Source organism: Hylobates moloch, unplaced genomic scaffold, assembly GCF_009828535.3.
Source record: "Hylobates moloch isolate HMO894 unplaced genomic scaffold, HMol_V3 SCAFFOLD_12, whole genome shotgun sequence".
NCBI lineage: Eukaryota > Metazoa > Chordata > Mammalia > Primates > Hylobatidae > Hylobates > Hylobates moloch.
The window spans coordinates 11145646-11172169 of record NW_026652287.1 but is presented as its reverse complement, the minus strand read 5'-3'; the positions used below and the strand labels follow the sequence as shown (position 1 = coordinate 11172169).

General features: G+C 51.3%; 1 protein-coding gene and 1 long non-coding RNA gene across 3 annotated transcripts in view; one reads left to right on the top strand and one right to left on the bottom strand.

Moving 5' to 3' along the window:
• Window positions 1-839: 839 nt before the first annotated feature.
• MORN3 (MORN repeat containing 3) lies at window positions 840-22345 on the bottom strand. 2 transcript variants are annotated; one of them, XM_032168472.2, is made up of 7 exons: window positions 22279-22345; window positions 19341-19514; window positions 8413-8570; window positions 3735-3894; window positions 2513-2697; window positions 2166-2246; window positions 840-1097 (listed from the first exon to the last, which is right to left on the bottom strand). In XM_032168472.2, the coding sequence occupies exons 2-6, from the start codon at window positions 19483-19485 to the stop codon at window positions 2172-2174; spliced, it is 723 nt and encodes a 240-aa protein (XP_032024363.1). In that variant the 5' UTR covers window positions 19486-19514; window positions 22279-22345; the 3' UTR covers window positions 840-1097; window positions 2166-2171. The 2 variants fall into 2 exon arrangements, with proteins under 2 accessions (XP_032024363.1, XP_058280726.1); XM_058424743.1 differs by lacking the exon at window positions 22279-22345 and having other exon boundaries at window positions 840-1123; window positions 19341-19660.
• Window positions 14342-26524, top strand: part of LOC116477789 (uncharacterized) — a 48311-nt gene continuing 36128 nt past the window's right edge. Inside the window, exon 1 of the long non-coding RNA XR_009208828.1 lies at window positions 14342-14548. This is a non-coding gene — a long non-coding RNA (uncharacterized LOC116477789). The remainder of the gene's footprint in view (window positions 14549-26524) is intronic.

The window sequence follows — 26524 nt, the reverse complement described above, 5'->3', positions numbered from 1 at the left end:
CAGGCTCGGTGGCTCACGCCTGTAATCCCAGCACTTTAGGAGGCTGAGCGGGGCAGATCACGAGGTCAGGAGTTCAAGACCAGCCTGACCAACATGGTGATATCCCATCGCTACTAAAAATACAAAAATTAGCTGGGGGCGGTTGCATGCGCCTGTAATCCCAGCTACTCAGGAGGCTGAGGTAGGAGAATCACTTGAACATGGGAGGCAGAGGTTGCAGTGAGCTGAGATCACGCCACTGCATTCCAGCCCGGGCGATAGAGGGAGACTACGTCTCAAAAAAAAAAAAAAAAAAATCACCTGGGGAATTTTCTGAAAGCTCAGGCCTCACCCCAGATGAATTAGATGTGAACCTGTGAATCTCTGGGCGTGGGACCTGGGCTTCCACAGCTTTGTAAAGTTTCCACGGGATTTCAAGATTGAGAGCCCTGTGTTAGGCTGAGAAGTGATCAGGAAATTTTATAATCTCAAATCTTGGCAGCCAGTGTGGCAGGATGCAGGCCTTCTCTCTGGGTCATCTGGGTTATCTCACAGGGGACCTGCCATTTCTTTCTCTTTTTCTTTTCCTTTCTTTTATATTTTTAAATTTTTTTTGTAGGGTCAGGGTCTTGCTATGTTGCCTAGGCTGGTCTCGAACTCCTGGCCTCAAGCAGTCCTCTTACCTTGGCCTCCCAAGTTCTGGGATTACAGGAATGAGCCACTGCAACCGGCCTAAGACCTGCCCTTACTCCCCCAACCTAAGCCCAGGCATCCCAGCCAAGGCAGGTCTTCCCTCTTCTAAACCTGAAAGCCCTGCTGAACCCCCTCGAGTGCCCCATCCTTATCCCATAGGCCCAGGCTTATACCACTTGGTTATTCTTTATTCTCATGCACTCCAGGATGAGATCAGAGAATGAAGAGGGTCCCGAGGACAGCCTGGGAGAGAAGCACCGGCCTTCCTATTGGCAAGGAACGACCCAGTGCTGGGGGGAGTGAGGGGCCCTCTGAGGGTGCCAGGGGCATGCCTGGAGCCGCTGCTGACTCCTCCAGCCAGAGCCGCACTGGTCTGAGCGATCGGGTGACACAGGCTTGAATTTCTCCTGAAGCGTTTGTGTTCTCTGCAGGAGAGAGGGGGATGGTGGAGCTGGCATTTGAAAGACGCTGTACCAATGTCCTCTCCTCAAATCCTCAAATCGTGCCCAGGACGGCTTGGACTGGACAAGACCCCACTGGACAGATGTGTAAATGGAGGCTGAAGGCCAACTGCCTTACTCAAGGGTGTTCAGAAGCCAGGAGACCACCTCCTTTCAACCCCGTGCCAGCCCAGTTGTGTGGCCCAGGGTGCAAATAGAAGGTTTAGGGCGGGACTGGAATGCGCTGGTCTTCAGTGAAATGGTTTGTTTGTTTGTTTGTTTGTTTGTTTTTTGAGACAGAGTCTCACCCAGACTGGAGTGCAGTGGCACAGTCTCAGCTCACTGCAACCTCTGCCTCTCGGGTTCAAGCAATTCTCTGCCTTAGCCTCCTGAGTAGCTAGAATTACAGGTGCCCGCCCCCACGCCCAGCTAATTTTTGTGTTTTTAGTACAGATGGGGTTTCACCATCTTGGCCAAGCTAGTCTTGAACTCCTGACCTCGTGATCCACCCACCTCGGCCTCCCAAAGTGCTGGGATTACAGGCGTGAGCCACCGTGCCCGGTGAGTTTTGTTTTTTTGAGACAGAGTCCCATTCTGTCACCCAGGCTGGAGTGCAGTGGTGTGATCTCAGCTCACTGCAACCTTCACCTCCCGGGTTCAAGTGATTTCCCTGCCTCAGCCTCTCGAGTAGCTGGGACTACAGGTGCCTGCCACCACGCCTGGCTAATTTTTGTATTTTTAGTAGAGACGGAGTTTCACCATGTTGGCCAGGCTGGTCTCGAATTCCTGACCTGAAGTGATCCGCCTGCCTTGGCCTCCCAAAGTGCTGGGATTAAAGGCAAGAGCCACCACGGCCGGTCAAAAAGGGTTTTGAAGAGGAAGAGTCAAAAAGGACACCTGGACTGTAGGAGGCAAGAAGCCTGCCCTCTCTGGTCTTGCTCCCCCACTCCCCCACCCCAAGCCCTTTGGAGACCCCAGGAGATCTGTGCATTGTTCCGGGCCCTGGAGCAGCCTCAGCCACGTCAGAACTTGGCAGGCGTGCCCACCCCTCACCTGGCATCAATCTCCTTCCTCTGTCTTCCTGAACATGCCCAAGGCTTCCGCCAGCACACCATCAGGGTCTAGGATTTTGACCTGGAGGGAAATACCAAGAAGTTGGTTTGGAGAGCATGGAGGACCCAGGCTGCCAGGCTTGACTGGCGCTGCCTGCCCTGTGGGGTGCTGCCAGCCTCATCAGGAGCCACCTCCCTTGCTAGGGATGACCTGACTGAAAACAAAACCTTGTCTGTTCCCTGTCTGGGCTGGGCTGGGCCTGGCAGGTCTGGGCTGGGCATGGCTGGGGATGCTGGCTTCTGTCTCAGGCTGGGGGTGGCCACAGGGCCCTGGTGAGGGCTGCCCACCTCAGGAATGGGGAACTGAGTGGGCTCAGGGGCCTCGTCACGGCCAAAGTCGATCATCGTCCCGCATTTGGCCATATTGTCCACCCAGAAGCCTTCAAACAGCTGGCCATGGTCCAGATGGAAGAAACGCCCGGCCCCGTTCTTCATGCCTCTCTCCCAGCAGCCCTCATAGCGGTTCCCGTTCTCTGGGGGAAAGGACAGGGAGGTGTGGTGCAGGGTACACCAAACTAAGCTAGACCCCCAGGGGTCGCTCTTCCAGAGCTCAGTGCAAATCCCAACACATTGGGAGGCCAAGATGGGATGCTCATAAGCCCAGGAGGTCAAGACCAGCCTGAGCAACATAGTGAGACCCCCATCTCTGCAAAAACAATTTTTTAAAAATTAGCTGGACATAGTGGTGTGCACCTATAGTCCTAGCTACTTGGGAGGCTGAGGTGGGAGGATGGCTTGAGCTCAAGAAGTTGAGGCTGCAGTGAGCTGAGATTGCCCCACAGCACTCCAGCCTGGGTGACAACCTCCGCCTCCCGAGTTCAAGCGATTCTCCTGCCTCAGCCTCCTGAGTAGCTGGGATTACAGGTGCGCGCCACCACACGCAGCTACTTTTTGTATTTTTAGTAGAGACGGGGTTTCTCCATGTTGGTCAGGCTGATCTCAGACTCCTGACCTCATGATCCGCCCGCCTCTGCCTCCCAAAGTGCTGGGATTACAGGCATGAGCCACCGCGCCTGGTCTTTTTTTAAAAATTGAGATGTAAGTTCATATAACATAAGTTGACCATTTTGAAGTGTATAGTTCAGTGGCATTTAGTACATTCACAATTCTGTGCAACCATTACCTCTATCTAGTTTCAAAACGTTTTAATCACCCCCAAAGGAAACCCTGTGCCCATTAAGCAGCCATTCCCCACACCCACTAATGTCACCACCCCCATAGCCCTAGGCAACCATTAGTCTACTTTCTGTCTCTGTGGAGTTGCGTGTTCTAAAAATTTCATATAAATAGCATCATATATGTGTGACCTTTTGTGACTGAGGGGAGGGATAGGGTCCTCTTCCTCTCCTGTCCCACATTGACACAAGGGCCAGTGTGAGACAAGAATGTGGGGTGTGGCCTGTCTCTGTGGGACCAGATGGGCGTGGCCAGCTCGCTACCGGGGGCGGGGGCGGGGGCGGGGGCGGGGGCGGGGGCGGGCGGGCGGGGCCGGAGGGGGCGGGGCACTCACTCAGGCGCAGCATGCCTTCCCCGTTGGGCTTGTCGTTCTCCCACTGTCCCTCGTAGATGTCACCGTTGCTGTAGTACATGCGGCCCCACCCGCTGCGCTGGCTGCCACACCACTCACCCTCATAATACTCCTTGGGTCTGAAAAACTGGATCCCATAACCCTGAAAGTACCAAGATGCTACTACTCAGGGCGCCCCCCAACACCAGGAAAGCCCACCGTCTTCCCAGGCATCCCTAGAGCCACATACCCCAGCTTCTTCCTTCTTCCTCAGCCCTACGTCCAAGCAGAGGGGAGGGTCGTGTCTTAGCGGAGGATCCTTTTTTTTTTTAGACAGAGCTCCACTCTGTCACCCAGGCTGGAGTGCAGTGGTGTGATCTCGGCTCATTGTAACCTCCGTCCCCCAGGTTCAAGTGATTCTCCTGCCTCAGCCTCCTGAGCAGCTGGGATTACAGACACACACCACCATGCCCTGCTAATTTTTGTATTCTTAGGAGAGACAGGGTTTCACCATGTTGGCCAGGCTGGTCTTGAACTCCTGACTTCAAGTGATCCGCCCGCCTCAGCCTCCCAAAGTGCTGGGATTATAGGTGTGAGCCACAGTGCTCACCAATAATGTCTTGAAGGATCTCCCCATGCTCCGTTTCTCTCTGTCCCTCTGCTGCCTCCTCCATGCAGCTGGTCATTAAACTCCCTCCTTACTGACCCACCCTCTCCTCTCTCATCCCCACCCCACAATGCACCATGCAGCCCCTACAGCGCCAGAGGATTCTTTAAATTGCCCATCTAGGCTGGGCGCTGTGGCTCACCGGCTCACTTTAGGAGGCTGAGGTGGGTGGATCACTTGAGGTCAGGAGTTTGAGACCAGCCTGGCCAACATGGTGAAACCCTATCTCTACTAAAAATACAAAAAATTAGCTGGGCGTGATGGCGGCACCTGTGATCCCAGTTACTCGGGAGGCTGAGGCAAGAGAATCACTTGAACCTGGGAGATGGAGGTTGCAGTGAGCTGAGAACGCACAGTAGCCTAGGTGACGGGGTGAGACGCTGTCTCAAAAAAAAAAAAAATCACCCATCTGATCATGCTCGCCCCCCTCCCACTCTTATTTTGACCCAGAAAAATGAACATAAACACCATACTTAGCCTGGTGTGGTGGCTTATGCCTGTAATCCCAGCACTTTGGGAGGCTGAGGCAGGTGGATCATCTGAGGTCAAGAGTTTTAGACCAGCCTGACCAACATGGCAAAACCCTGTCTCTATTAAAAAGACAAAAAATTAGCTGAGTGTGGTGGCGGGCACCTGTAATACTAGCTACTTGGGAGGCTGAGGCAGAAGAATTGCTTGAACCCAGTAGTCGGAGGTTGCAGTGAGCCCAGATCGCGCCATTGCACTCCCGCCTGGGCAACAGAGCAAGACTGTCTCAAAAAACAAACAAACAAACAAAAAACACCACACTTAGGCTGGGCACTGTGGCTCACGCTTGTAATCCCAGCACTTTGGGAGGCCAAGGCAGGTGGATCACGATGTCAGGAGATCGAGACCATCCTGGCTAACATGGTGAAAACCCGTCTCTACTAAAAATATGAAAAATTAGCTGGGTGTGGTGTCGGGTGCCCGTAGTCCCAGCTGCTGGGGAGGCTGAGGCAGGAGAAGGGCGTGAACCAGGAGGTGGAGTTTGCAGTGAGCCAAGATCGCACCAATGCACTCCAGCCTGGGCAACAGAGGCAGACTCCATCTCAAAAAAAAAGCAAAAACAAAAAACACCACACTTAGTGTCCAACCACAGGGAAACAAGGTCTGTTTGCAGATCACACCCGAGGAGGTTGGGTTGAGAAGCCAAGTCTGCTCCTCAAAATCCTGATTTCCCACGTATCCCTGAGGGCCCCCGCAACTCTTCTCCTCACTCCTGCCCCAGGGCAGACACGCTCTGCTGTTTTACATCTCCTTCCCTTTGCTATTTTTTTGCCTCCCATCTTTCTCCCTTTTTTGTCTTCCTGGCTAACTCCTAACATCTTTTAGTGTCACCTCCTACAGGAAGCCTGCCCTGAATTCCCTCTTTTTGAGGCAAGTCTTGCCCTGTTGTCCAGGCTGAAGTGCAGTGGCACCACCATAGCTCAGTATAGCCTCAGCCTCCCGAGATCAAGCAATCCTCCTGCCTCAGCCTTTTGAAAAGGTGGGACTACAGATGTGCACCACGACATCCAGCTAATTATTATTATTATATGGTTTTATTTATTTATTTATTTTTTTTTTTTTTTTTGGGACGGAGTCTCGCTCTGTTGCCCAGGCTGGAGTGCAGTGGCGCAATCTCGGCTCACTGCAAGCTCCGCCTCCCAGGTTCACGCCATTCTCCTGCCTCAGGCTCTCCGAGTAGCTGGGACTACAGGCGCCCGCCACCACGCCTGGCTAATTTTTTTGTATTTTTAGTAGAGACGGGGTTTCACCGTGGTCTCGATCTCCTGACCTCATGATCCGCCCGCCTCGGCCTCCCAAAGTGCTGGGATTACAAGCGTGAGCCACCGCGCCCGGCCTTCCATCTTGCTTCTAACCTCTAAGCTGTCCATGTCCATTCCTGGGCTTAAGCTGAACTAACTTTGGGAGAAACTTAGTTTATAGTTTATAGTTTATAGTTTAAACAAAGACAGTAACAGCCCTTTCCCGAAGACCTCCTTCTTGTCTGGGGACTACATTGCCTTTGTAGGATTAACATTAGCTACAAGATTATAAATTATGGTTTAGGAGCCATGCAGCTGGAAGCTACAAGATTCTGACCCTCCCTAAACTGCTCCTAAGATCAGTGCTTAAGATATTTTGCAGACCTTGCACTTGATGGATCAGCTGGCACTACCCAAATCAATAAACTGATTTATGTGATCTTGTGGCCCCCCCCCACCCAGGAACTGACTCAGGGCAAGAAGACAGCTTTGACTCCCTATGATTTCATCTCTGACCAATCACATCGCCTGGCTCACTGTCTTTCCCCCACCCACCAAGTTATCCTTAAAAGCTCTGCAGCCAGAATGTTCGGGGAGACTGATTTGAGTAATAATACAACTCAGGGCCAGGCGCGGTGGCTCATGCCTGTAATCTTAGCACTTTGGGAGGCCCAGGCTGGTGGATCACCTGAGGTCAGGAGTTCGAGACCAGCCTGGCCAATATGGAGAAACTCTGTCTCTACTAAACATACAAAATTAGCAGTGTGTGATGCCACATGCCTGTAATCCCAGCTACTCGGGAGACTGAGGCAGGAGAACCGCTTGAACCCAGGAGGCAGAGGTTGCGGTGAGCCGAGATCATGCCATTGCACTCCAGCCTGGCAACAAGAGCGAAACTCCATCTCAAATAATAAATAAATAAATAAATTAATAATAATAATAATAATAATAATACAACTCAGGTCTCCCACACAGCCAGTTCTGTGTTAATTACACTTTCTCTATTGCAATTCCCCTGTCTTGATGAATCGGCTCTGTCTAGGGAGCAAGAGGACAGCTTTGACTCCCTATGATTTTATCTCTGACCAATCAGCACTCCTGGTTCACTGTCTTTCCCCCACCCACCAAGTTATCCTTAAAAACTCTGCTGCCGGAATGTTCGGGGAGACTGATTTGAGTAATAATACAACTCGGGGCCAGGCACGAGCAAGGTGAACCCCTTGGGCAGTTACAAGACACCTCATCTCTTCGAGCTTGTTTGCTTATCAATAAAATGGGCATGAAGATGATAACGATGATGAGCTGTTGCTGTGAGAGTTAACTGAATATTAAATGTGTTTCAGGCCGGGCGCGGTGGCTCACGCCTGTAATCCCAGCACTTTGGGAGGCCAAGGCGGGCGGATCATGAGGTCAGGAGATCGAGACCATCCTGGCTAACACGGTGAAACCCCGTCTTTACTAAAAATACAAAAAACTAGCCGGGCGTGGTGGCGGGTGCCTGTAGTCCCAGCTACTTGGGAGGCTGAGGCAGGAGAATGCCGTGAATCCGGGAGGCGGAGCTTGCAGTGAGCCAAGATGGCACCACTACACTCCAGCCTGGGCGGCAGAGCGAGACTCTGTCTCCAAAAAAAAAAAAAGAAAAAAGAAAGTTTTAAATATGTGTTCCAGGCTCACAGTAGCAGTTGCTCAGTTGCAATACTGTTTATTATTGGTGTCTCTGGGACTAATGGTGTGGATTCCTCCACACTTGTGGGAGTAGGTGGAGGGAACCTGTGCCCAGCTTGGGTGTTTCCGGGCTGAGCACGCGCCTCTGGCTGGCTTCTGCCCGACTTCTGCCCCCCGGGACCCTCCTCTCTTGTCCTCTGCCCTCTTGCTCCCACTTTTCCTACCTCCCTTTTATTCAGGCCCAGCAGAAAGGGGATTTTCAGAAAGACATACCTGGGGAAAAGAAAGCCAGGAAACGAGGGGGAAGAGGGTGGAGGCAAATTCGTCCCCACAAGCCTGGCTGGCTCGTCGCAACCAAAGGGTTTCGTGGGCTCCTCCCTGGCCTTCTGTTGCTTCCTGTTTCCTGGGTTTTGTTCTGAGAAACTTTGCAATTCCCCCACCTCTTCCTTCTCCCACGCGCACCACAACCTTGTCCTCCTCCTGCAGACCTCCCCTCTCTTTTCTCCCAGGCCTCTCTCCGCTCCCCCTACACACACACACACACACACACACACTCAGCCTGGCTGGCAGCCCTGCTCACCGATTTCTTATCACCTTTCCACCAGCCTGAGTAGACTCTCCTGCACTTTCCTATCTGTTGGTCAGGAAGGCTGAGGGTGCCATAGCCGTCTCGCTTCCCAAACTTCCAGTCCCCTTCATAGATGGCTCCGTTCTTCTTCCAGACCTGTGTTCCTTTCCCTGGTGACACACAGATGGGCAATGCTGCAGACATGGCCGCCGGGGGGTGGGAGTGGTGTGCCTGCCTGAACCTCAGGGGCCCCCAACTGGAGGAATCTTGAGAGCTGGGACAGGCTCTGCACATCATCCTAGACACCCAGTACCCAGGAGAAGGCCAGGAAAGTTCCATTTCTTTTTTTTTTTTTTTTTTTTTTGAGGCAGTGTCTCACTCTGTCGCCCAGTCTGGAGTGCAGTGGCGCGATCTCAGCTCACTGCAACCTCTGCCTCCCGGGTTCAAGAGATACTCCTGCCTCAGCCGCCAGACTAGCTAGGACTACAGGTGTGTGCCAACACACTTAGCTAATTTTGTGTTTTAGTAAAGATGGGGTTCCATGTTGGCCAGGCAGGTCTGAAACTCCTGACCTCAAGTGATATGCCCACTTCGGTCTCCCAAAGTGCTGGGATTACAGGCGTGAGCCACTGCGTCCAGCCAGAGGTAATTCTCTTATTTGTTGATTAGTGTCGCATGTCTGTCTTTTCCAGGAGAATGTGAGCTGCAGGAGGGCACAGACTTTGGTCTGTTTTGTTCACTGCACTGAAAAACTGTGCCTGGAGGCTGGGTGCAGTGGCTTGAGCCTGTAATCCCAGCACTTTGGGAGGCTGAGGCAGGTGGATCACCTGAGGTCAGGAGTTCGAGACCAGCTTGGCCAACATGGCGAAACCCTGTGTCTACCAAAAATACAAAAATTAGGCAGTCGTGTTGGCAGGCGCCTGTAATCCCAGCTACTCAGGAAGCTGAGGCATGAGAATCTCTTGAACCTGGAAGGCGCAGGTTGCAGTGAGCCGAGATGGCGTCATTGCACTCCAGCCTGGGAAACGAGCGAAACTCCATCTCAAAATAAAACAAACAAACAAACAAACAAACAAACAAACAAACTGTTCCTGGCATGTTATAGGTGACTAATACCTGTTAATTTACTTTTTTCTCTTTTTTTTCTTTCTTTTTTTTTTTTTGAGACAGAGTCTTGCTCTGTCACCCAGGCTGAAGGGCAGTGTTGGAATCTCGGCTCACTGCCACCTCTGCCTTCTGGTTCAAGAGATTCTCCTGCCTTAGCCTCCCCAGTAGCTAGAATTACAGGCTCCCGCCACCATGCCCAGCTAATTTTTGTATTTTTAGTAAAGACGGGGTTTTACCATATTGGCCAGGCTGGTCTCTAACTCCTGACATCGTGATCCGCCTGCCTTGGCCTCCCATAATGCTGGGATTACAGGCGTGAGCCACCATACCCGGCCTTTTTTTTTTTTTTTTTTTTGAGACCGAGTTAGGCCGGGCGCGGTGGCTCACGCCTGTAATCCCAGCACTTTGGGAGGCCAAGGCGGGCGGATCATGAGGTCAGGAGATCGAGACCATCCTGGCTAACACGGTGAAACCCCGTCTCTACTAAAAATACAAAAAATTAGCTGGGCGTGGTGGCGGGCGCCTGTAGTCCCAGCTACTTGGGAGGCTGAGGCAGGAGAATGGCGTGAGCCCGGGAGGGGGAGCTTGCAGTGAGCCGAGATCGCGCCACTGCACTCTGGCCTGGGTGAAAGAGCAAGACTCCGTCTCAAAAAAAAAAAGAGACCGAGTTTTGCTATCGTTGCCCGGGCTGGAGTGCAATGGTACGATCTCGGCTCACTGCAACCTCCACCGCTCAGGTACAAGCAATTCTTTCGCCTCAGCCCCACAGGTAGCTGGGATTACAGGAATGCGCCACCACGCCTGGCTAATTTTGTATTTTCAGTAGAGACAGGGTCTCTCCATGTTGGTCAGGCTGGTCTCGAACTCCTGACCTCAGGTGATCTGCCCGACCTCGGCTAGGATTACAGGCGTGAGCCACCGTGCCTGGCCTTTTTCTTTTTTTTTTTTTTAGACAGGATCTGGCTGTGTCACCTATGCTGAGGTGCACAGCTCGCTGCAGCCTCAACCACCCAGGCTCAAATGATCCTTCCGCCCCAGCCTCCTGAGTAGCTGAGACCACAGGTAAATGCCACTACACGTGGCTAATTTAAAAAAAAACTTTTTGTAGAGGCGGAGTCTTTCTATGTTGCCCAGGCTGGTCTCAAACTACTGGACTCAAGCAATCCTCCTGCCTAGGCTTCCCAAAGTATTGGGATTACAGGCATGAGGCACCACACCAGGCATTTCTTTCTTTTTAGAGATGGAGTCTTGCTGTGTTGCCCAGGCTGGTCTTGAACTCTTGAGCTAAAGAGATTCTTCCTTCTCAGCCTCTCCAAGAGCTGGGAATACAAGCACACACCACTACACCGAGCTTAATACATATTTAACAAAACGATGAATAAAATATTTGTGGTGGCCAGGCGCGGTGACTCACGCCTGTAATCCCAGCACTTTGGAAGCCGAGGCAGGTGGATCACGAAGTCAGGAGATCGAGACCATCCTGGCTAACACGGTGAAACCCTGTCTCTACTAAAAATACAAAAAATTCTCCGGGCGTGGTGGCGGGCGCCTGTAGTCCCAGCTACTTGGGAGGCTGAGGCAGGAGAATGGCGTGAGCCCAGGAGGCGGAGCTTGCAGCGAGCTGAGCTCGCAACACTGCACTCCAGCCTGGGTGACAGAGCGAGACTCTGTCTCAAAAAAATAAAAAAAAAATAAATAAATAAATAAAATATTTCTGGAGTACCTATATTGGCCAATTCATATCTGGGTCCTTGGTAACCCAGGAACAAATTCAACATTATCCCTCTGAGCTTTGTGACCTTGACCAAGTAAGTTAATTCTTTGGGTGTCTCTGAGCCTCAGATACCTCAGCTGTAAAATGGGTATAAGAATATCTTATGGGGGGTCTGGGCGTGGTCGCTCACGCCTGTAATCCCAACACTTTGGGAGGCCAAGGCTGGTGGATCGCCTGAGGTCAGGAGTTCGAGACCAGCCTGGCCAACATAGTGAAATCCCGTCTCTACTAAAAATACAAAAAATTAGCTGGGTGTGGTGGTGGGTGCCTGTAATCCAAGCTACTTGGGAGGCTGAGGCGGGAGAATTGCTTGAACCGGGGAGGCGGAGGTTGCAGTGAGTTGAGCCGAGATTGAGCCATTGCACTCCAGCCTGGGCAATAAGAGCTAAATTCTCTCTCTCTCAAAAAAAAAAAAAGAATATCTTATGGGGGCTGGGAGCAGTGGCTCACGCCTGTAATCTCAGCACTTTGGGAGGCTGATGGGGGCTGATCACTTGAGGTCAGGAGTTCGAGACCAGCCTGGCCAACATAGTGAAACCTGGTCTCTACTAAAAATACAAAAATTAGCTGGACGTGGTGGTACTTGCCTGTAATCCCAGCTACTCTGGAGGCTGAGGCAGGAGAATCACTTGAATCTGGGAGGTGGAGGTTGCAGTGAGCTGAGATGGCACCACTGCACTCCAGCTCGGGTGACAGAGTCAGACTGTGAAAGAAAGAGAGAGAGGGAGAGAGGGAGAGAGGGAGGGAGGGAGGAAGGGAGGAAATGAAGGATGGAAGGAAGGAAGGAAAGAAGGAAAGAAAGAAAGAAAAGAAAATGTGCCATTTGTGACAACATGGATGAATCTGGAGGACATTATGCCAAGTGAAATAAGCCAAGCAGAGAAAGACAAATACTGCATGATTTTACTTATATGTGGAATCTAAAAAAGTCAAACTCATAGAAACAGTAAAATAGCAGTTAGCAGGGGCTGGTGGGGTAGGGAAAATGTGGAGATGTTCTGTCAAAGGGTGCATACTTTTTGTTATAAGATGTACAAGATTTGGAGACCTAAGTCTGGGCACGGTTGCTCACTCCTATAATCCCAGCAATTTGGGAGGCTGAGGCAGGTGAATCACTTGAGGCTAGAAGTTCAAGACTAGCCTGGGCAACATGGTTAAGCCCTGTCTGTAATAAATATACACAAATTAGCCTGGTGTGGTGGCGCATGCCTGTAATCCCAGCTACTCAGGAGGTTGATGTAGGAGAATTGCTTGAACTTCAGAAGCAGAGGTTGCAGTGAGTGAGACTGTGCCACTGCACTCCAGCCTGGACGACAGAGCGAGACTGTCTCAAAACAAACAGGTCGGGTGCAGTGGCTCGTGTCTGTAATCCCAGCACTTTGGGAGGCCGAGGCAGGCAGATCATGAGGTCAGGAGATCAAGACCGTCCTGGCCAACATGGTGAAACCCCGTCTCTACTAAAAATACAAAAATTAGCTGGGCATGGTGCTGCGCACCTGTAGTCCCCACTACTTGGGAGGCTGGAGGCAAGAGAATTGTTTGAACCCGGGAGGCGGAGGTTGCAGTGATCCAAGATCGCACCACTGCCCTCCAGCCTGGCAACAGAGAGGGACTCCGTCTCAAAAAGACAAAACAGCCGGGCGCGGTGGCTCAAGCCTGTAATCCCAGCACTTTGGGAGGCCGAGGCGGGCGGATCACGAGGTCAGGAGATCGAGACCATCCTGGCTAACACGGTGAAACCCCGTCTCTACTAAAAATACAAAAAAATTAGCCGGGCGTCTTGGCGGGCGCCTGTAGTCCCAGCTACTCGGGAGGCTGAGGCAGGAGAATGGCGTGAACCCGGGAGGCGGAGCTTGCAGTGAGCCGAGATCGCGCCACTGCACTCCAGCCTGGGGGACAGAGAAAGACTCCGTCTCAAAAAAAAAAAAAAAAAGACAAAACAAAACAAAAACAAACAAAGATCTGGAGACCTGGCGTACAGCATCGTTCTATATTAATACTGTATTGGTGTCTTGGATACTGTACTTGAAATTTGCTAAGAGAATAGATCTTAATTGTTCTCACCACACACAAAGGAAATGGTAATAGTGTGAGGAGATGGATATGCTAATTACTTTGATTGTACTAATCATTTCGAAATGTAGACTTTTTTTTTTTTTTTTTTTGAGACAGAGTTTCATTCTTGTTGCTCAGGCTGGAGTGCAACGGCGCAATCTCGGCTCACTGCAACCTCCACCTCCTGGGTTCAAGCGATTCTCCTGCCTCAGCCTCCTGAGTAGCTGGGATTACAGGCATGTGCCACCACGTCTGGCTAATTTTGTATTTTTAGTAGAGACGGTGTTTCTCCATGTTGGCCAGGCTGGTCTCCAACTCACGACCTCAGGATATCCACCCACCTCAGCCTCCCAAAGTGCTGGGATTACAGGCGTGAGCCACTGCGCCCGGCCTTCGAAATGTGGACTTTTAAGAAAACATCTTACTACACATCTTAAATATATACAATTTTTCTTTGTCAATCATACCGCGATAAAGCTGAGGGAGAAAAGATTCAATTTGTGAGTAATTACGGGACCATTCTAATTTTCTGAAAAGAAAAATAGTATCTCATGGGGTTGTTTCTTATCACTAGATTCCAGGATACGTGTACAGCACTTAGAGCGTACAAATAGGAAATACGATGTCAATGTTAGCCTTTGTTGTTGTTTTCATTTTTTATTTTTTTCTCTCTCTCAAATCATGGGAGCCTTTGTTATTATTTTTGCCCTTGGGGAGCCCATGGTCTGGTAGGGCCCATCAACACTGTAGGGCTGTTGGGTTGTTTGCACTTGTCCTGCCCCTCACTTCCTCCTGGTTTTATTTCCTTTGGGGACACCGCTTTCCCACTCTAAACCCCCAAGGTTTGGGTGGGCTGACTCCGCCCCCTTGCAGGCCTAGCCAATCAGTGTATTCTACCCACCAGGCTGCTGTGATTGGGTCAGTGCAGGCCACCTGACCCAAGTTGGTACAATGAGACTCCGTGTAAGTCCATTTGGGCCACCACACCCACCCGGGCCTGCAAGGGGAGGAAGCTGACTTAAGAAGGAACCCAACGCAGAGGAAAGCAAAATGGAGACCTGGAGGGAGACGCCAAGTTCCAGTGACATTAAGCTGCTGAATCCCACCATGGCTGAACTTGCATTGCTGAAGCCCTCCTGAGTTGAATTTCTGCCTCTTGCAAATGAAACAGGCCTGATGAATACCGACATAGTTCAATTTCAATATACGAAGGTAGGCACTGAGATTTCAATATCAGAAGAAGGGCACTTGGTCAAATCTGGGGACTCAGAGACTTCCTGGAGGGGGTGACGTTGGGGCCAGGAAGGGCAGTCCAGGCACAGGGAACTGCATGAGTAAAGGCAGAGGTTTGAAAATGATGGTTGCAGCCGGGCGAGGTGGCTCACGCCTGTAATCGCAGCACTTTGGGAGGCCAAGGCGGGCGGATCACTTGAGGTCGGGAGTTCGAGACCAGCCTGGCCGACATGGCGAAATCCCGTCTCTACTGAAGATACAAAAATTAGCTGGGCATAGTGGCGGGTGCCTGTGATCACAGCTACTTGGGAGGCAGGAGAATCGCTTGAACCCAGGAGCAACAGAGTGATTGGCTAGGCCTGCCAGGGGGCGGAGTCAGCCCACCCAAACCTTGGGGATTTAGAGTGGGAGAGGGTTGTCCCCAAAGGAAATAAAACCGGGAGGAAGTGAGGGGCAGGACAGGCGAAAACAACCCAACAGCCCCTACAAAAAAAAAAAAAAAAAAAAAAGACACTGATGGGTGCTCATGACTATGCTTTCAGTCTCTTCTACTGCAGGCAAATGCAGGAGACACATGGGAATCAATAGGTTGGGAATTAGAGGGGAAAGGTGCTTTTTCTCTGCTAGTCCATTTTGAAAAATCTCATCTCGGCCGGGCGCGGTGGCTCACGCTTGTAATCCCAGCACTTTGGGAGGCCGAGGCGGGCGGATCACGAGGTCAGGAGATCGAGACCACGGTGAAACCCCGTCTCTATTAAAAATACAAAAAATTAGCCGGGCGTGGTGGCGGGCGCCTGTAGTCCCAGCTACTCGGAGAGGCTGAGGCAGGAGAATGGCGTGAACCCGGGAGGCGGAGCTTGCAGTGAGCCGAGATCGCGCCACTGCACTCCAGCCTGGGCGACAGAGCAAGACTCCGTCTCAAAAAAAAAAAAAAAAAAGAAAAATCTCATCTCAGTTTTTTGATTTGCCCAGTTGGATTACGTGCTCATCTCTGTGACCAAGGTAGCAGGGGCCTGTTATTAGAAGGTGAAGGGTGAGAGCAAGAGGCATCCAATACTCGAGTTAGGGGTTGATGCACACAGTATATGGCCTATGCTGGGGAAAATCCCTCGCCTGACAGTATTGGAGTACCTGGTATAGGAGTCCTGAGACCTGGTTTTAAGACCTTGCGTTTTCTTTTTCTTTCCTTTTTTTTTTTTTTGGACGGACTCTCACTCTGTAGCCCAGGCTGGAGTGCAGTGGCGCGATCTCGGCTCACTGCAGGCTCTGCCCCCTGGGGTTCACGCCATTCTCCTGCCTCAGCCTCCCGCATAGCTGGGACTACAGGCGCCTGCCACCTCACCCGGCTAATTTTTTGTATTTTTAGTAGAGACGGGGTTTCACCGTGTTAGCCAGAATGTTCTCGATCTCCTGACCTCGTGATCCGCCCGCCTCGGCCTCCCAAAGTGCTGGGATTACAGGCATTTGCCACTGCGCCCGGCCAATGCTAGTTACTTCAAATAGAGAAACTTTAATACAGGGGATGCAAGAGCTGAGAGTCTGCACAGGACACAGTGAGGCAAACCAAAGCTTATCAAGTAGGAAAATAAGGGGAAAAGGCTGGGCATGATGGCTCACACTTGTAATCCCAGAACTTTGGGAGGCTGAAGTGGGCAGATTACTTGAGGTCAGGAATTCGAAATCAGCCTGGCCAACATGGTGAATCCCTTCTCACTTATTTATTTATTTTTGTCTTTTTTTTTCTTCCTTTTTGTGGAGAACGGGGTCTCGCTATATTGCCCAAGGAGGTCTCGAACTCCTGGGCTCAAGCTATCCTCCCGCCTCTGCCTCCCTGAGAGCTGGGATTACAGGCGTGAGCTACCGCGCCTGGCAAGTGAATCCCCGTTTCTATCAGAAAATACAAAAATTAGCTGGGTGTGGTGGTGTGTGCCTTTAGTCCCAGCTACTTGGGAGGCTGAGGCACAAGAATCACTTGAACCTGGGAAGTGGAGGTTTCAGTGAGCCGAGATTGCAGCACTGCACTCCATCCTGGGCGACAAAGCACAACTCTCTCTCAAACAAAACAAAACTATATTAGGAAGTGAAGAGGATTCCTCCATCCCGTCACTAAGATGCTGGCAGCCATGTGTATCATGCAGAGGTGTACTTGCAGGAGGAGAGAAAAAAGGCCAGCCAGGGAGAAGCAGATAGATGGAGAAGTTGTCCTAAGCCTTCCCTGAGGATGGCTCCATTCCTGCCTTTTCAATAATTTGCTTTTATGGGGTGCTTTGTTCTCCCGCTTTGCTGAAGCTGTCTTCTCTCACCTGGATGTCTGCAAGGGCCTCTGAGAGGTCTTCCTGCTCCCACCTCATTCACAATGAAATAGCCAGCATGGGTGTTATAGGACATGAATCAGATCATGTCATTCCTCTGCTCTAAACCCTCCCTGTGTCACAGAGTCAAATCCAAAGTTCTTACCATGGCTGACACGGTCCTATATGATCTGACTACCCTTCTTTAGCCCACAACCTCTTTTTTTTTTTTTTTTTAATTTTTTTTTTTGAGATGGAGATTGGTTCTTGGAAACTTCCTGGCTGGAGTGCAATGGCACGATCTCAGCTCACTGTAACCTCCTCCTTCCAGGTTCAAGCAATTCTCTTGTCTTAGCCTCCCAAGTAGCTGGGATTACAGGTGCCTGCCATCATGTCTGGTCTAATTTTTGTATTTTTAGTAGAGATGGGGTTTCACCATGTTGGCTAGGCTGGTCTCGAACCCCTGACCTCAGGCGATCTGCCTGTCTCGGCCTCCCAAAGTGCTGGGATTTCAGGCATAAGCGACCGCGCCAGGACTATTTTTCTTGAGGCAGAGTCTTGCTCTGGCACCCAGGCTGGAGTGCAGTGGCATGATACTGGCTCACTGTAACCTCCACCTCCTGGGTTCAAGCAATTCTCCTGCCTCAGCCTCCCTAGTGGCTGGGATTACAGGTGTTCACCACTCGACCCAGCTAATTTTTTGTATTTTTAGTAGAGATGGGGTTTTGCCATGTTGGCCAGGCTGGTGTTGAACTCCTGACCTCAGGTGATCTGCCCGCCTCAGCCTCTCAAAGTGCTGGGATTACAGGCGTGAGCCACCATCCCCGGCCTGCAGCCTCTCTGACCTCCTCCTCTTCCTTACTCTGTTTCACCCACACCGTCCTCCTGGCTGTTCCTTGAACACCCCAGGTATGTTCTCTGCTCCAGCTGGTCCTACCACCTTCTATGCTAGTCCCTGCAAACATCCACTCAGTTACTCCCTCTCCTCCAAGTCTTTTTTTTTTTTTTTGGAGACAGAGTCTTGATCTGTTGCCCAGGCTGGAGTGCAGTGGCGCGATCTCGGCTCACTGCAAGCTCTGCCTCCCGGGTTCACGCCATTCTCCTGCCTCAGCCTCCAGAGTAGCTGGGACTACAGGCGCCCACTACCACGGCCAGCTAATTTTTTGTATTTTTAGTAGAGACAGGGTTTCACTGTGTTAGCCAGGATGGTCTCAATCTCCTGACCTCGTGATCCGCCCGCCTCGGCCTCCCAAAGTGCTGGGATTACAGATGTGAGCCACCGCACCCAGCCTGGAACTGGGATCCTAACCTAGGTTTATTTGACTTCAAAGCACTTAACCCAGCAAGGCAGGAGAGCAGGGTGGTTAAGAGCACAGAATCGGGCTGGGTGCAGTAGCTCACGCCTGTAATCCCAGCACTTTGGGAGGCCGAGGCGGGCGGATCACTTGAGGTCGGGAGTTCAAGACCAGCCTGACCAACACGGAGAAACCCCGTCTTACTAAAAATACAAAATTAGCTGGGCATGGTGGCACATGCCTGTAATCCCAGCTACTCTGGAGGCTGAGGCAGGAGAATCGCTTGAACTCAGGAGGTAGAGGTTGCGGTGAGCCAAGATCGCACCATTGCACTCCAGCCCGGGCAACAAGAGTGAAACTCCATCTAGAAAAAAAAAAAAGAGCACAAAATCTAGCCAGGCACAGTGACTCCCACTTGTAATCTCAGCAATTCAGGAGGCTGGGACAGGAGGATTGCTTGAGCCCAGGATCTCGAGGCTGCAGTGAGCAATGAAGGCACCACTACACTCCAGCCTGTTTTTTTGAGACAGAGCAAGACCTTGTCCCCTCAAAAAAAAAAAAGAGTACAGAGTCTGGAATTGCAAGACTGGAGTGAGCAGCAGTGCCACATTTTAAAATAAAAGCTCTTTTTTCTTTATTTTTTCCCCCAGTCAGGATTTAGTTTGTATCAACAAGATCCCTTTGCCCCCTGCTAGTCAGAACTGGAGCCCCGGCTCCTCCTGGGGGGATGGAGTAGGGGGTCCTCCCTTGTGCCTGGCGCTCAGCCCTCTGCAGAGCATCACAGCTGAATGCGAAGCCCAGCTGAATGCGAAGCCCAGAAACCCGCTGCAAGCTGGTTTCAGTGGGGGTGGCTTTTCTTGTTGCCAGCCAGCCCAGTGCTTAACCCAAGTCTCAGAAGGCAGGAACTGAGCCCCCTAGGTCCCAGAGCCCCGGGGGCAGGCCAGTTTCTCAAGACCGTCTGTCCACTGCTGGTCCTGAGACCCTCACTCAGTTGAAGTCAGGGCTGAGTTTGTTCAAAAGCCCCAGCATGTGGAGGCCCCCAGGTGGCCTGGGCCAGCACTCACCCTGGGGAGACTTGGGGACACATCTCATGTCCCCAGTGAGCTCTGCACGCTGCCTTCCTGGCCCTGCTGCCCACTGTGGCTCCGACCCCACTCCGGCCGCCCGTCCCACAGTCCCACTCACCATGTTTCACATTGTCCTTCCACTCGCCCACGTAGTAGTCGCCATTCACAGCGTATACGTGGCGCCGCAGGCCGTTCTTCTGGGCCTTCCGGTCCCACCCCTTCCACAGGGACTCCGACTTTTTCGGGCACTTAGAGACTGGCATGGTGGCTGCTTCTGCAAGGCTGGAGGGTGCTGGAGAGGGGTTAGGGACATCTGGGGCTCAGCGCGCCCCGTGTAATGCCGGGATCCTGAGCTCAAGTGGGGAGAGTCATGTGTGTTCTGAGTCCCCGGGGCAGGTGAACAGCCCTTGGTGGGGATCCTTTAGTGCTGGACTGACCTTTGGCTGGCCCCTCCCTTGCCTCTCCTGGGGCCCCCTCCCAGGGGGTCTGATGGCACAATCACTGGGAATCTAGGGAAACCAGTAGAGCAGGAGGGTTTGTGATGGCATCAGGGAGAAGCTGCCCCCAGGGAGGGGGTGGCGGTCATATATACATATATATATATTTTTGATGTCTTCTAAATATATTTATTTATTTATTTATTTATTTATTTAGAGATGGAATCTTGCTTTGTTGCCCAGACTGCAGTGCAGTGGCACCATCTCGGCTCACTACAACCTCTGCCTCCTGAGTTCAAGTGATTCTCGTGCCTTAGCCTCCTAAGTAGCTGGTATTACAGGCACCCACCACCACGCCTGGCGAACTTTTGTATTTTAGTAGAGACGGGGTTTCACCATGTTGGCCAGGTTGGTCTCGATTTCCTGATCTCAAATGATCCACCCACCTCAGCCTCTCTAAGTGCTGGGATTACAGGCATGAGCCACTGAGCCAAATATGAATCCAAAATATGAACCCAAAATATGGGTTACATATTTTGACAATCACACCTAGGAGTAGGGAAAAATAATTCCAGGCAAAGAAAATAGGCAGAGCAAAAGCTGGGAGTGGGGAAACAATCTCAGGACCTAAATTCTATGCCGTTGCGATTTTTTCCCCTCCCATTTCCAAATATCACATGTACTATTATTAATCTTTATATGTAAATTAATCTTTATATGTAAATATGTAATCTTTATATGTAAATCTGTATATGTAAATTGGCAGCGGTTGCAGTAAGCTGAGATCATGCCACTGCACAGCAGCTTGGATGACAGAGTGAGAACTTTTCTCAAGAAGAAAATAAGCCGGGCGTGGTGGCTCACGCCTGTAATCCCAGCACTTTGGGAGGCCGAGGTGGGCGGATCACAAGGTCAGGAGATCGAGACCATCCTGGCTAACACGGTGAAACCCTGTCTCTACTGGGTGAGGTGGCGGGCGCCTGTAGTCCCAGCTACTCGGGAGGCTGAGGCAGGAGAATGGCGTCAACCCTGGGGGGGCGGAGCCTGCAGTGAGCCGAGATCGAAAAGAAGAAAATAAAAATAAGTTAACTCACTTTAAAAAAATCAATACATATATTGAAAAAAGGAGGGCCAGGCACAGTGGCTCATGCCTGTAATCCCAGCACTTTGGGAGGCCAAAGCAGGTGGATCACGAGGTCAGGAGATCGAGACCATCCTGGCTAACATGGTGAAACCCTGTCTCTACTAAAAATACAAAAGATTAGCCGGGCGTGGTGGGGGGCACCGTAGTCCCAGCTACTCCGGAGGCTGAGGCAGGAGAATGGCATGACCCGGGAGGCGGAGCTTGCAGTAAGTCGAGATCGTGCCACTGCACTCCAGCCTGGGCGACAGAGCAAGACTCCATCTCAAAAAAAAAAAAAAAAAAGAAAGAATGGAGACTTTACGTATCATTATTATAAATAGAAAACCAGTAGCAGGTACCATAAGGCAACAATAAATGTAAAAATAAAAACATTGAAAGAACCAATTTAAGTCTTAGCTAGATGCTATGGCTTAGAGTTGGCTGAGCTCCAAGGTCTCTGTTAAAAATAGGAATTAGCAAGGCCGGGCGCAGTGGCACACGCCTGTAATCCCAGCACTTTGGGAGGCCGAGGTGGGCAGATCACGAGGTCGGGAGTTTGAGACCAGCCTGGCCAACATGGTGAAACCCCGTCTCTGCTAAAAATACAAAAATTAGCCGGGCATGGTTGCCAACGCCTGTAATCCCAGATACTCGGGAGGCTGAGGCAGGAGAATCATTTGAAACTGGAAGGCGGATGTTGCAGTGAGAGCTGAGATCCGCCACTGCACTCAACCTGAGCGAAAAGAGCGAAACTCGGTCTCAAAAAAAAAAAAAAAAAAAGATTAGCAAATGTTAAAAGAGGTGTTAATGCCATGTAATCACCAAACTGACTCCCCTTGGCTTACTCACAGTTGTAAGAGAACCCAGACTCTAATAACTTTCTTATGATGTCATTGGGTGTTACTTCACACCTCATCAGTGTAACCTAAAATCACCCTCCATCCCACAGTTTAGGGAACATAGGTTATACTCCGGAGGAGGCTGTAGTCTTAACACCTGAGCTGTTGACAGGAAATGAAAGTCGGCCCAGGTTGTTTTGGTGCTGAGTAACAAAGACCAGCCTGGCGGCATGGGGGCTGCCGCCTGCAATCCCAGCGCCTGCAATCCCAGCACGTTGGGAAGCTGATGCGGGAGGATCACATGAGTCCAAGAGTTGGAGACCAGCCTGGACAACCATAGTGAGAACTTATCTCTACAAAAAAAAAAAAAAAAAAAAAAATTAGCTGGGCATGGTGGCGCAGGCCTGTAGTCCCAGCTGTGCAGGAGGCTGAGGTGGGTAGATGCCTTCATCCTAGGAGGTCGGGACTGCAGTGAGCTATCATCCGGCGCCACTGCATTCCAGCCTAGGCGACAGAAGGAGACCCTGTCTCAAGGGAAAAAAACAAAACAAAACAAAAAACCCACAGTGGAAGAGGGAGGAGCCGGGAACCAGACGGCTTGGGGTCAGTCAGGAGTCCTGGGCCTGCCCCACCTGCGCCCGGCTCACCTGCGCTCACCTGCGGGGATCGCAGCATCCAGCCTCAATATCCGTCAGCTGCGCGCGCCGCGGGCCCGGCCGGGGTCGCTATGGCAACGCGCCGCCCCAGCCTACCAACCAGGCAGTGCCCGCCCCTTCCTGCCGAGACCTGGTAGCGGCAAAATTTGATCAGCAAACTTACGTCACACTGTTGTTTTGTTTGTTTTGTTTTGTTTTGTTTTTTGAGATGGAGTCTCACTCTGTCGCCCAGGCTGGAGTGCAGTGGCGCGATCTCGGCTCACTGCAACCTCGCCTCCCTGGTTCAAGCCATTCTCCCTACTTCTCCCAAGTAACTGTGGTTATAGGCGCCCGCCACCACGCCTAGCTAATTTTTTGTATTTTTAGTAGAGACGGGGTTTGGCCAGGCTGGTCTTGAACTCCTAACCTCAAGTGATCCGCCCACCTCGCCTCCCAAAGTGCTGAGATTAGAGGCATGAGCCACTGTGCCCGGCCGTCACACTGGTCCTTAGCCTTTTAGGGGTCTGGACTACTCTGAGCGTCTAATGGGAGCCCTAGAGACATGCCGGCCCCTGAAGGGTGCCTACTCATTACCCTACACAAGTCGGCTTCAGTGACTCTCGGCTCACACCCTTCAGGGGCTCCCCTGGTCACTCAGGGTAAAAGCCACAGCCCTTCCAGTGGCCTTCAAGGCCCTGGTGATCTGCCCGCCCCTCCCCTTTCGACTCACACCTTGCCCCCCAACTCCTGGCAACCCGTCTCTGCTCCAGCCACACACTTGCTTCACTGCTGTTCCTGGAAAATACTGGGCATGTTCTGGCCTCGGGGCCTTTGCCTCTTTTGTGCCTGCTGCCAGGACATCTGTTCCTCCGGAAAGCAGCCTGGATCATTCCCTTCTCTCCTTCAGGGCTTTATTCAAAAATCACCTTCTCAGTGAGGAGTTCCTGGAATCACCCTATTTAAAGTTGGAATTTCCATATACACTTGCCAGCCCCCTCATTTCTGTTTTATGTCCTCTTTAGCACTTAGCACCACCACACATACACCCCTTATTTATTGTCTGTCTCTTGGAAGACATTTTTTTTCTTCCAACTTCTATTTTCTTTTTTTTTTTTGAGACGGAGTCTTTCTCTGTCCCCCAGGCTGGAGTGCGGTGGCGCGATCTCGGCTCACCGCAACCTCCACCTCCTGGATTCACGCCATTCTCCTGCCTCAGCCTCCCGAGTAGCTGGGACCACAGGCGCCCACCAACACGCCCGGCTAATTTTTTTGTATTTTTTAGTAGAGACGGGGTTTCACCGTGTTAGCCAGGATGGTCTCGATCTCCTGACCTCGTGATCCACCCGCCTCGGCCTCCCAAAGTGCTGGGATTACAGGCTTGAGCCACCGCGCCCGGCCTCAACTTCTATTTTCAATAAAAATTTCAAACACAGAAAAAAAAAATAACTACAATGAACACCTGTTACCGCCTCTGCCTATATTTAACAATTACTGGCATTTTGCCCTATTTGAAAGCAGAAAAGTTTTTGTGCTTTCTCACTGCCATCTCTGTAGGACCTAGAAGTGTGCCAGACACACAAAGTTGTTCAATAAATATTTGTTGGATAAATGAATGAATGAATGAATGATGTGCTTTGGGGGACTCCTGCTGCGGGAGTTGGTGGTCCTCAGGTTAAGGATTCCTTCTAGAAAGGAGTCAGAGTCTCAGCCGGGTGTGGTGGCTCACACCTGTAATCCCAGCACTTTGGGAGGCCAAGGCGGGTGGATCACTTGAGATCAGGAGTTCAAGACCAGCCTGGCCAACATGGTGAAACCCCGTCTCTACTAAAAATACAAAACCATGCCCAGCTGGTGGCCCACACCTGTAATACCAGCTATTCACGAGGCTGAGGCAGGAGAATTGCTTGAACCCTGGAGGGGGAGGCTGCAGTGAGCCAAGATCACTCTGGGCAAAAGAGTGAGAAAAAAAGAAGTAAGAGAGAGATAGAAGAAAAAGAAGGTGGCTCCCGCCTATAATCCCAGCACTTTGGGAGGCCGAGGCAGGATGATCACCTAAGGTCAGGAGTTGGAGACTAGCCTGGCCAACATGGTGAAACCCTGCCTCTACTAAAAATACAAAAATTAGACCAGACATGATGGCCGGCATCTGTAATCCCAGCTACTCTGGAGGCTGAGGTGGGAGAAGTGCTTGAACCCATGAGGCGGAGGCTGCAGTGAGTGGAGATCGTGCAACTGCACTCCAGCCTGGGTAACAGAGCAAGACTCTGTCTGAAAAAATAATAATAAAAAAATAAAAAGAATGGATCTGAGGACAAAGGGGCAGATGACAGGATATCTACCCATTTCTCTATTCCACAGAGATTTGCCAAGTGTGTGCTGTGCACCTGTGCACTGGGCCTGTGCTCAGTGTTGGGGCTGCAGCCTGGGATAGCACGGACAGAATGGTCTGCAGCAGACAGAGCTGCTTCTGTACAGCAGAGGGATCCCCACCCCAGAAGAGCAGGGTCTCTCAGGGTCGTCACCAACGTGGACGGTACCTTTGTGCCAAGTAGAAAAAGTGGTCCTTCCAGGAGGACACAGCCCTGTGGGCACACAGCTTGGGAAGCAGATGAGGCAAGCTGGGCACTCCACACAAAGTATCATTTCCACAACCATGCCTGGAGACTCTGGTTTCCCTTTCCCTTTTTCCCTTTCCCTTTCTCTCTCTCTTTCTCTTTTTCTTTCTCTTTTTTCTTTTTTTCTCTCTTTCTTTCTCTCTCTCGCTTTTTCTTTCTTTCTCCATTCTTTTTTCTTTTTTTTTTGAGACGGAGTCTTGCTCTGTCGCCCAGGCTGGAGTGCAGTGGCGCAGTCTCGGCTCCGCCTCCCGGGTTCACGCCATTCTCCTGCCTCAGCCTCTCCAAGCAGCTGAGACTACAGGCGCCCGCCACTACGCCCGGCTAATTTTTTGTATTTTTAGTAGAGACGGGGTTTCACCGTGGTCTTGATCTCCTGACCTTGTGATCCACCCGCCTCGGCCTCCCAAAGTGCTGGGATTACAGGCGTGAGCCACCGCGCCCAGCCTTATTTTTTATTTTTTTGTTCTATTTATTTATTTTTATTCTTTGAGACAGAGTCTCACTTTGTCATCCAGGCTGGAGTGTAGTGGCACGATCTCCACTCACTGCAACCTCTGCCTCCCGGGTTCAAGTGATTCTCCTGCCTCAGCCTCCCGAGTAGCTGGGATTACAGGTATGCACCACCATGCCCGGCTAATTTTTGTATTTTTTGTAGAGACGGGGTTTCACCATGTTGGCCAGGCTGGTCTTGAACTTCTGACCTCAGGTGATCCACCCACCTTGGCCTCCCAAAGTGCTGGGATTACAGGCATGAGCCACTGAGCCCGGCCTTTTTATTTTTATTCTATTTTTTTTGTAGAGACAATATCTTGCTCTGTACCCAGGCTAGAGTACAGCAGAGCAATCAGAGCTCACTGCAGCCTTGAACTCCTGGGCTCAAGAGATTCTCTTGCCTCAGTCTCCTCAGTAGCTGGGACCGCAGGACACACCACCACACTTCGCTTTTTTTTTTTTTTTTTTTTTTTTGGAGACAGAGGTTTCACTATGTTGCCTAGGCCGGTCTCGAACTTCTGGCCTCAAGTCTCCTCCCTGCCTTAGCCTCTCAAAGTGCTAGGATTACAAGTGCCAGCCACCACACCAGGCAGATCCATTATTTGCCCTTCTCCTGCTGTGCTTTGTTTGGCAGGGATGCTGCCTCCTGCCTCTGGGTAGTGACTTCCCCGCAGTGATTTCTGGCTGCATTCAGCCAATGGCAAATGCTGGGATCTTTCCCTCTTTCTCTGCTTCAGGGAGTGTCTCTGGCAGAAAGTGCACCTGGCTTCATCTCTTGCTGCCCAGGTTTGGCCTGTGGGCTCTGTGAGCACTTCTTCCCTTCGCCTCTCTAGCCCTAGGTATCATCTTTCCTCCTGCTGCTCTTTCTATCCATCCAACACTGTTATCACTATGAAGAAATTCCTTTTGCGGAACTACCTGGCATGTGATTTGGGTTTTCTTTTTTTTTTTTTTTTTTGAGACAGAGTCTCGCTCTGTCACCCAGGCTGGAGTGCAGTGGCGCGATCTCGGCTCACTGCAAGCTCTGCCTCCTGGGTTCACGCCATTCTCCTGCCTCAGCCGCCCGCGTAGCTGGGACTCCAGGCGCCCGCCACCACGCCCGGCTAATTTTTGTATTTTTAGTAGAAACGGGGTTTCACCGTATTAGCCAGGATGGTCTCC

What these genes read in the sequence shown, in the direction of transcription:
- MORN3 (XM_032168472.2), bottom strand. Translation starts at nt 19,485, where the DNA reads ATGCCAGTCTCTAAGTGCCCGAAAAAGTCGGAGTCCCTGTGGAAGGGG. An exon ending in GGAAAGGTGATAAGAAATCG is followed by an intron (nt 3,895 to 8,412) that starts GTGAGCAGGGCT and finishes TGGTACTTTCAG; the next exon opens with GGTTATGGGATCCAGTTTTT. An exon ending in GGAAGGCATGCTGCGCCTGA is followed by an intron (nt 2,698 to 3,734) that starts GTGAGTGCCCCG and finishes CCTTTCCCCCAG; the next exon opens with AGAACGGGAACCGCTATGAG.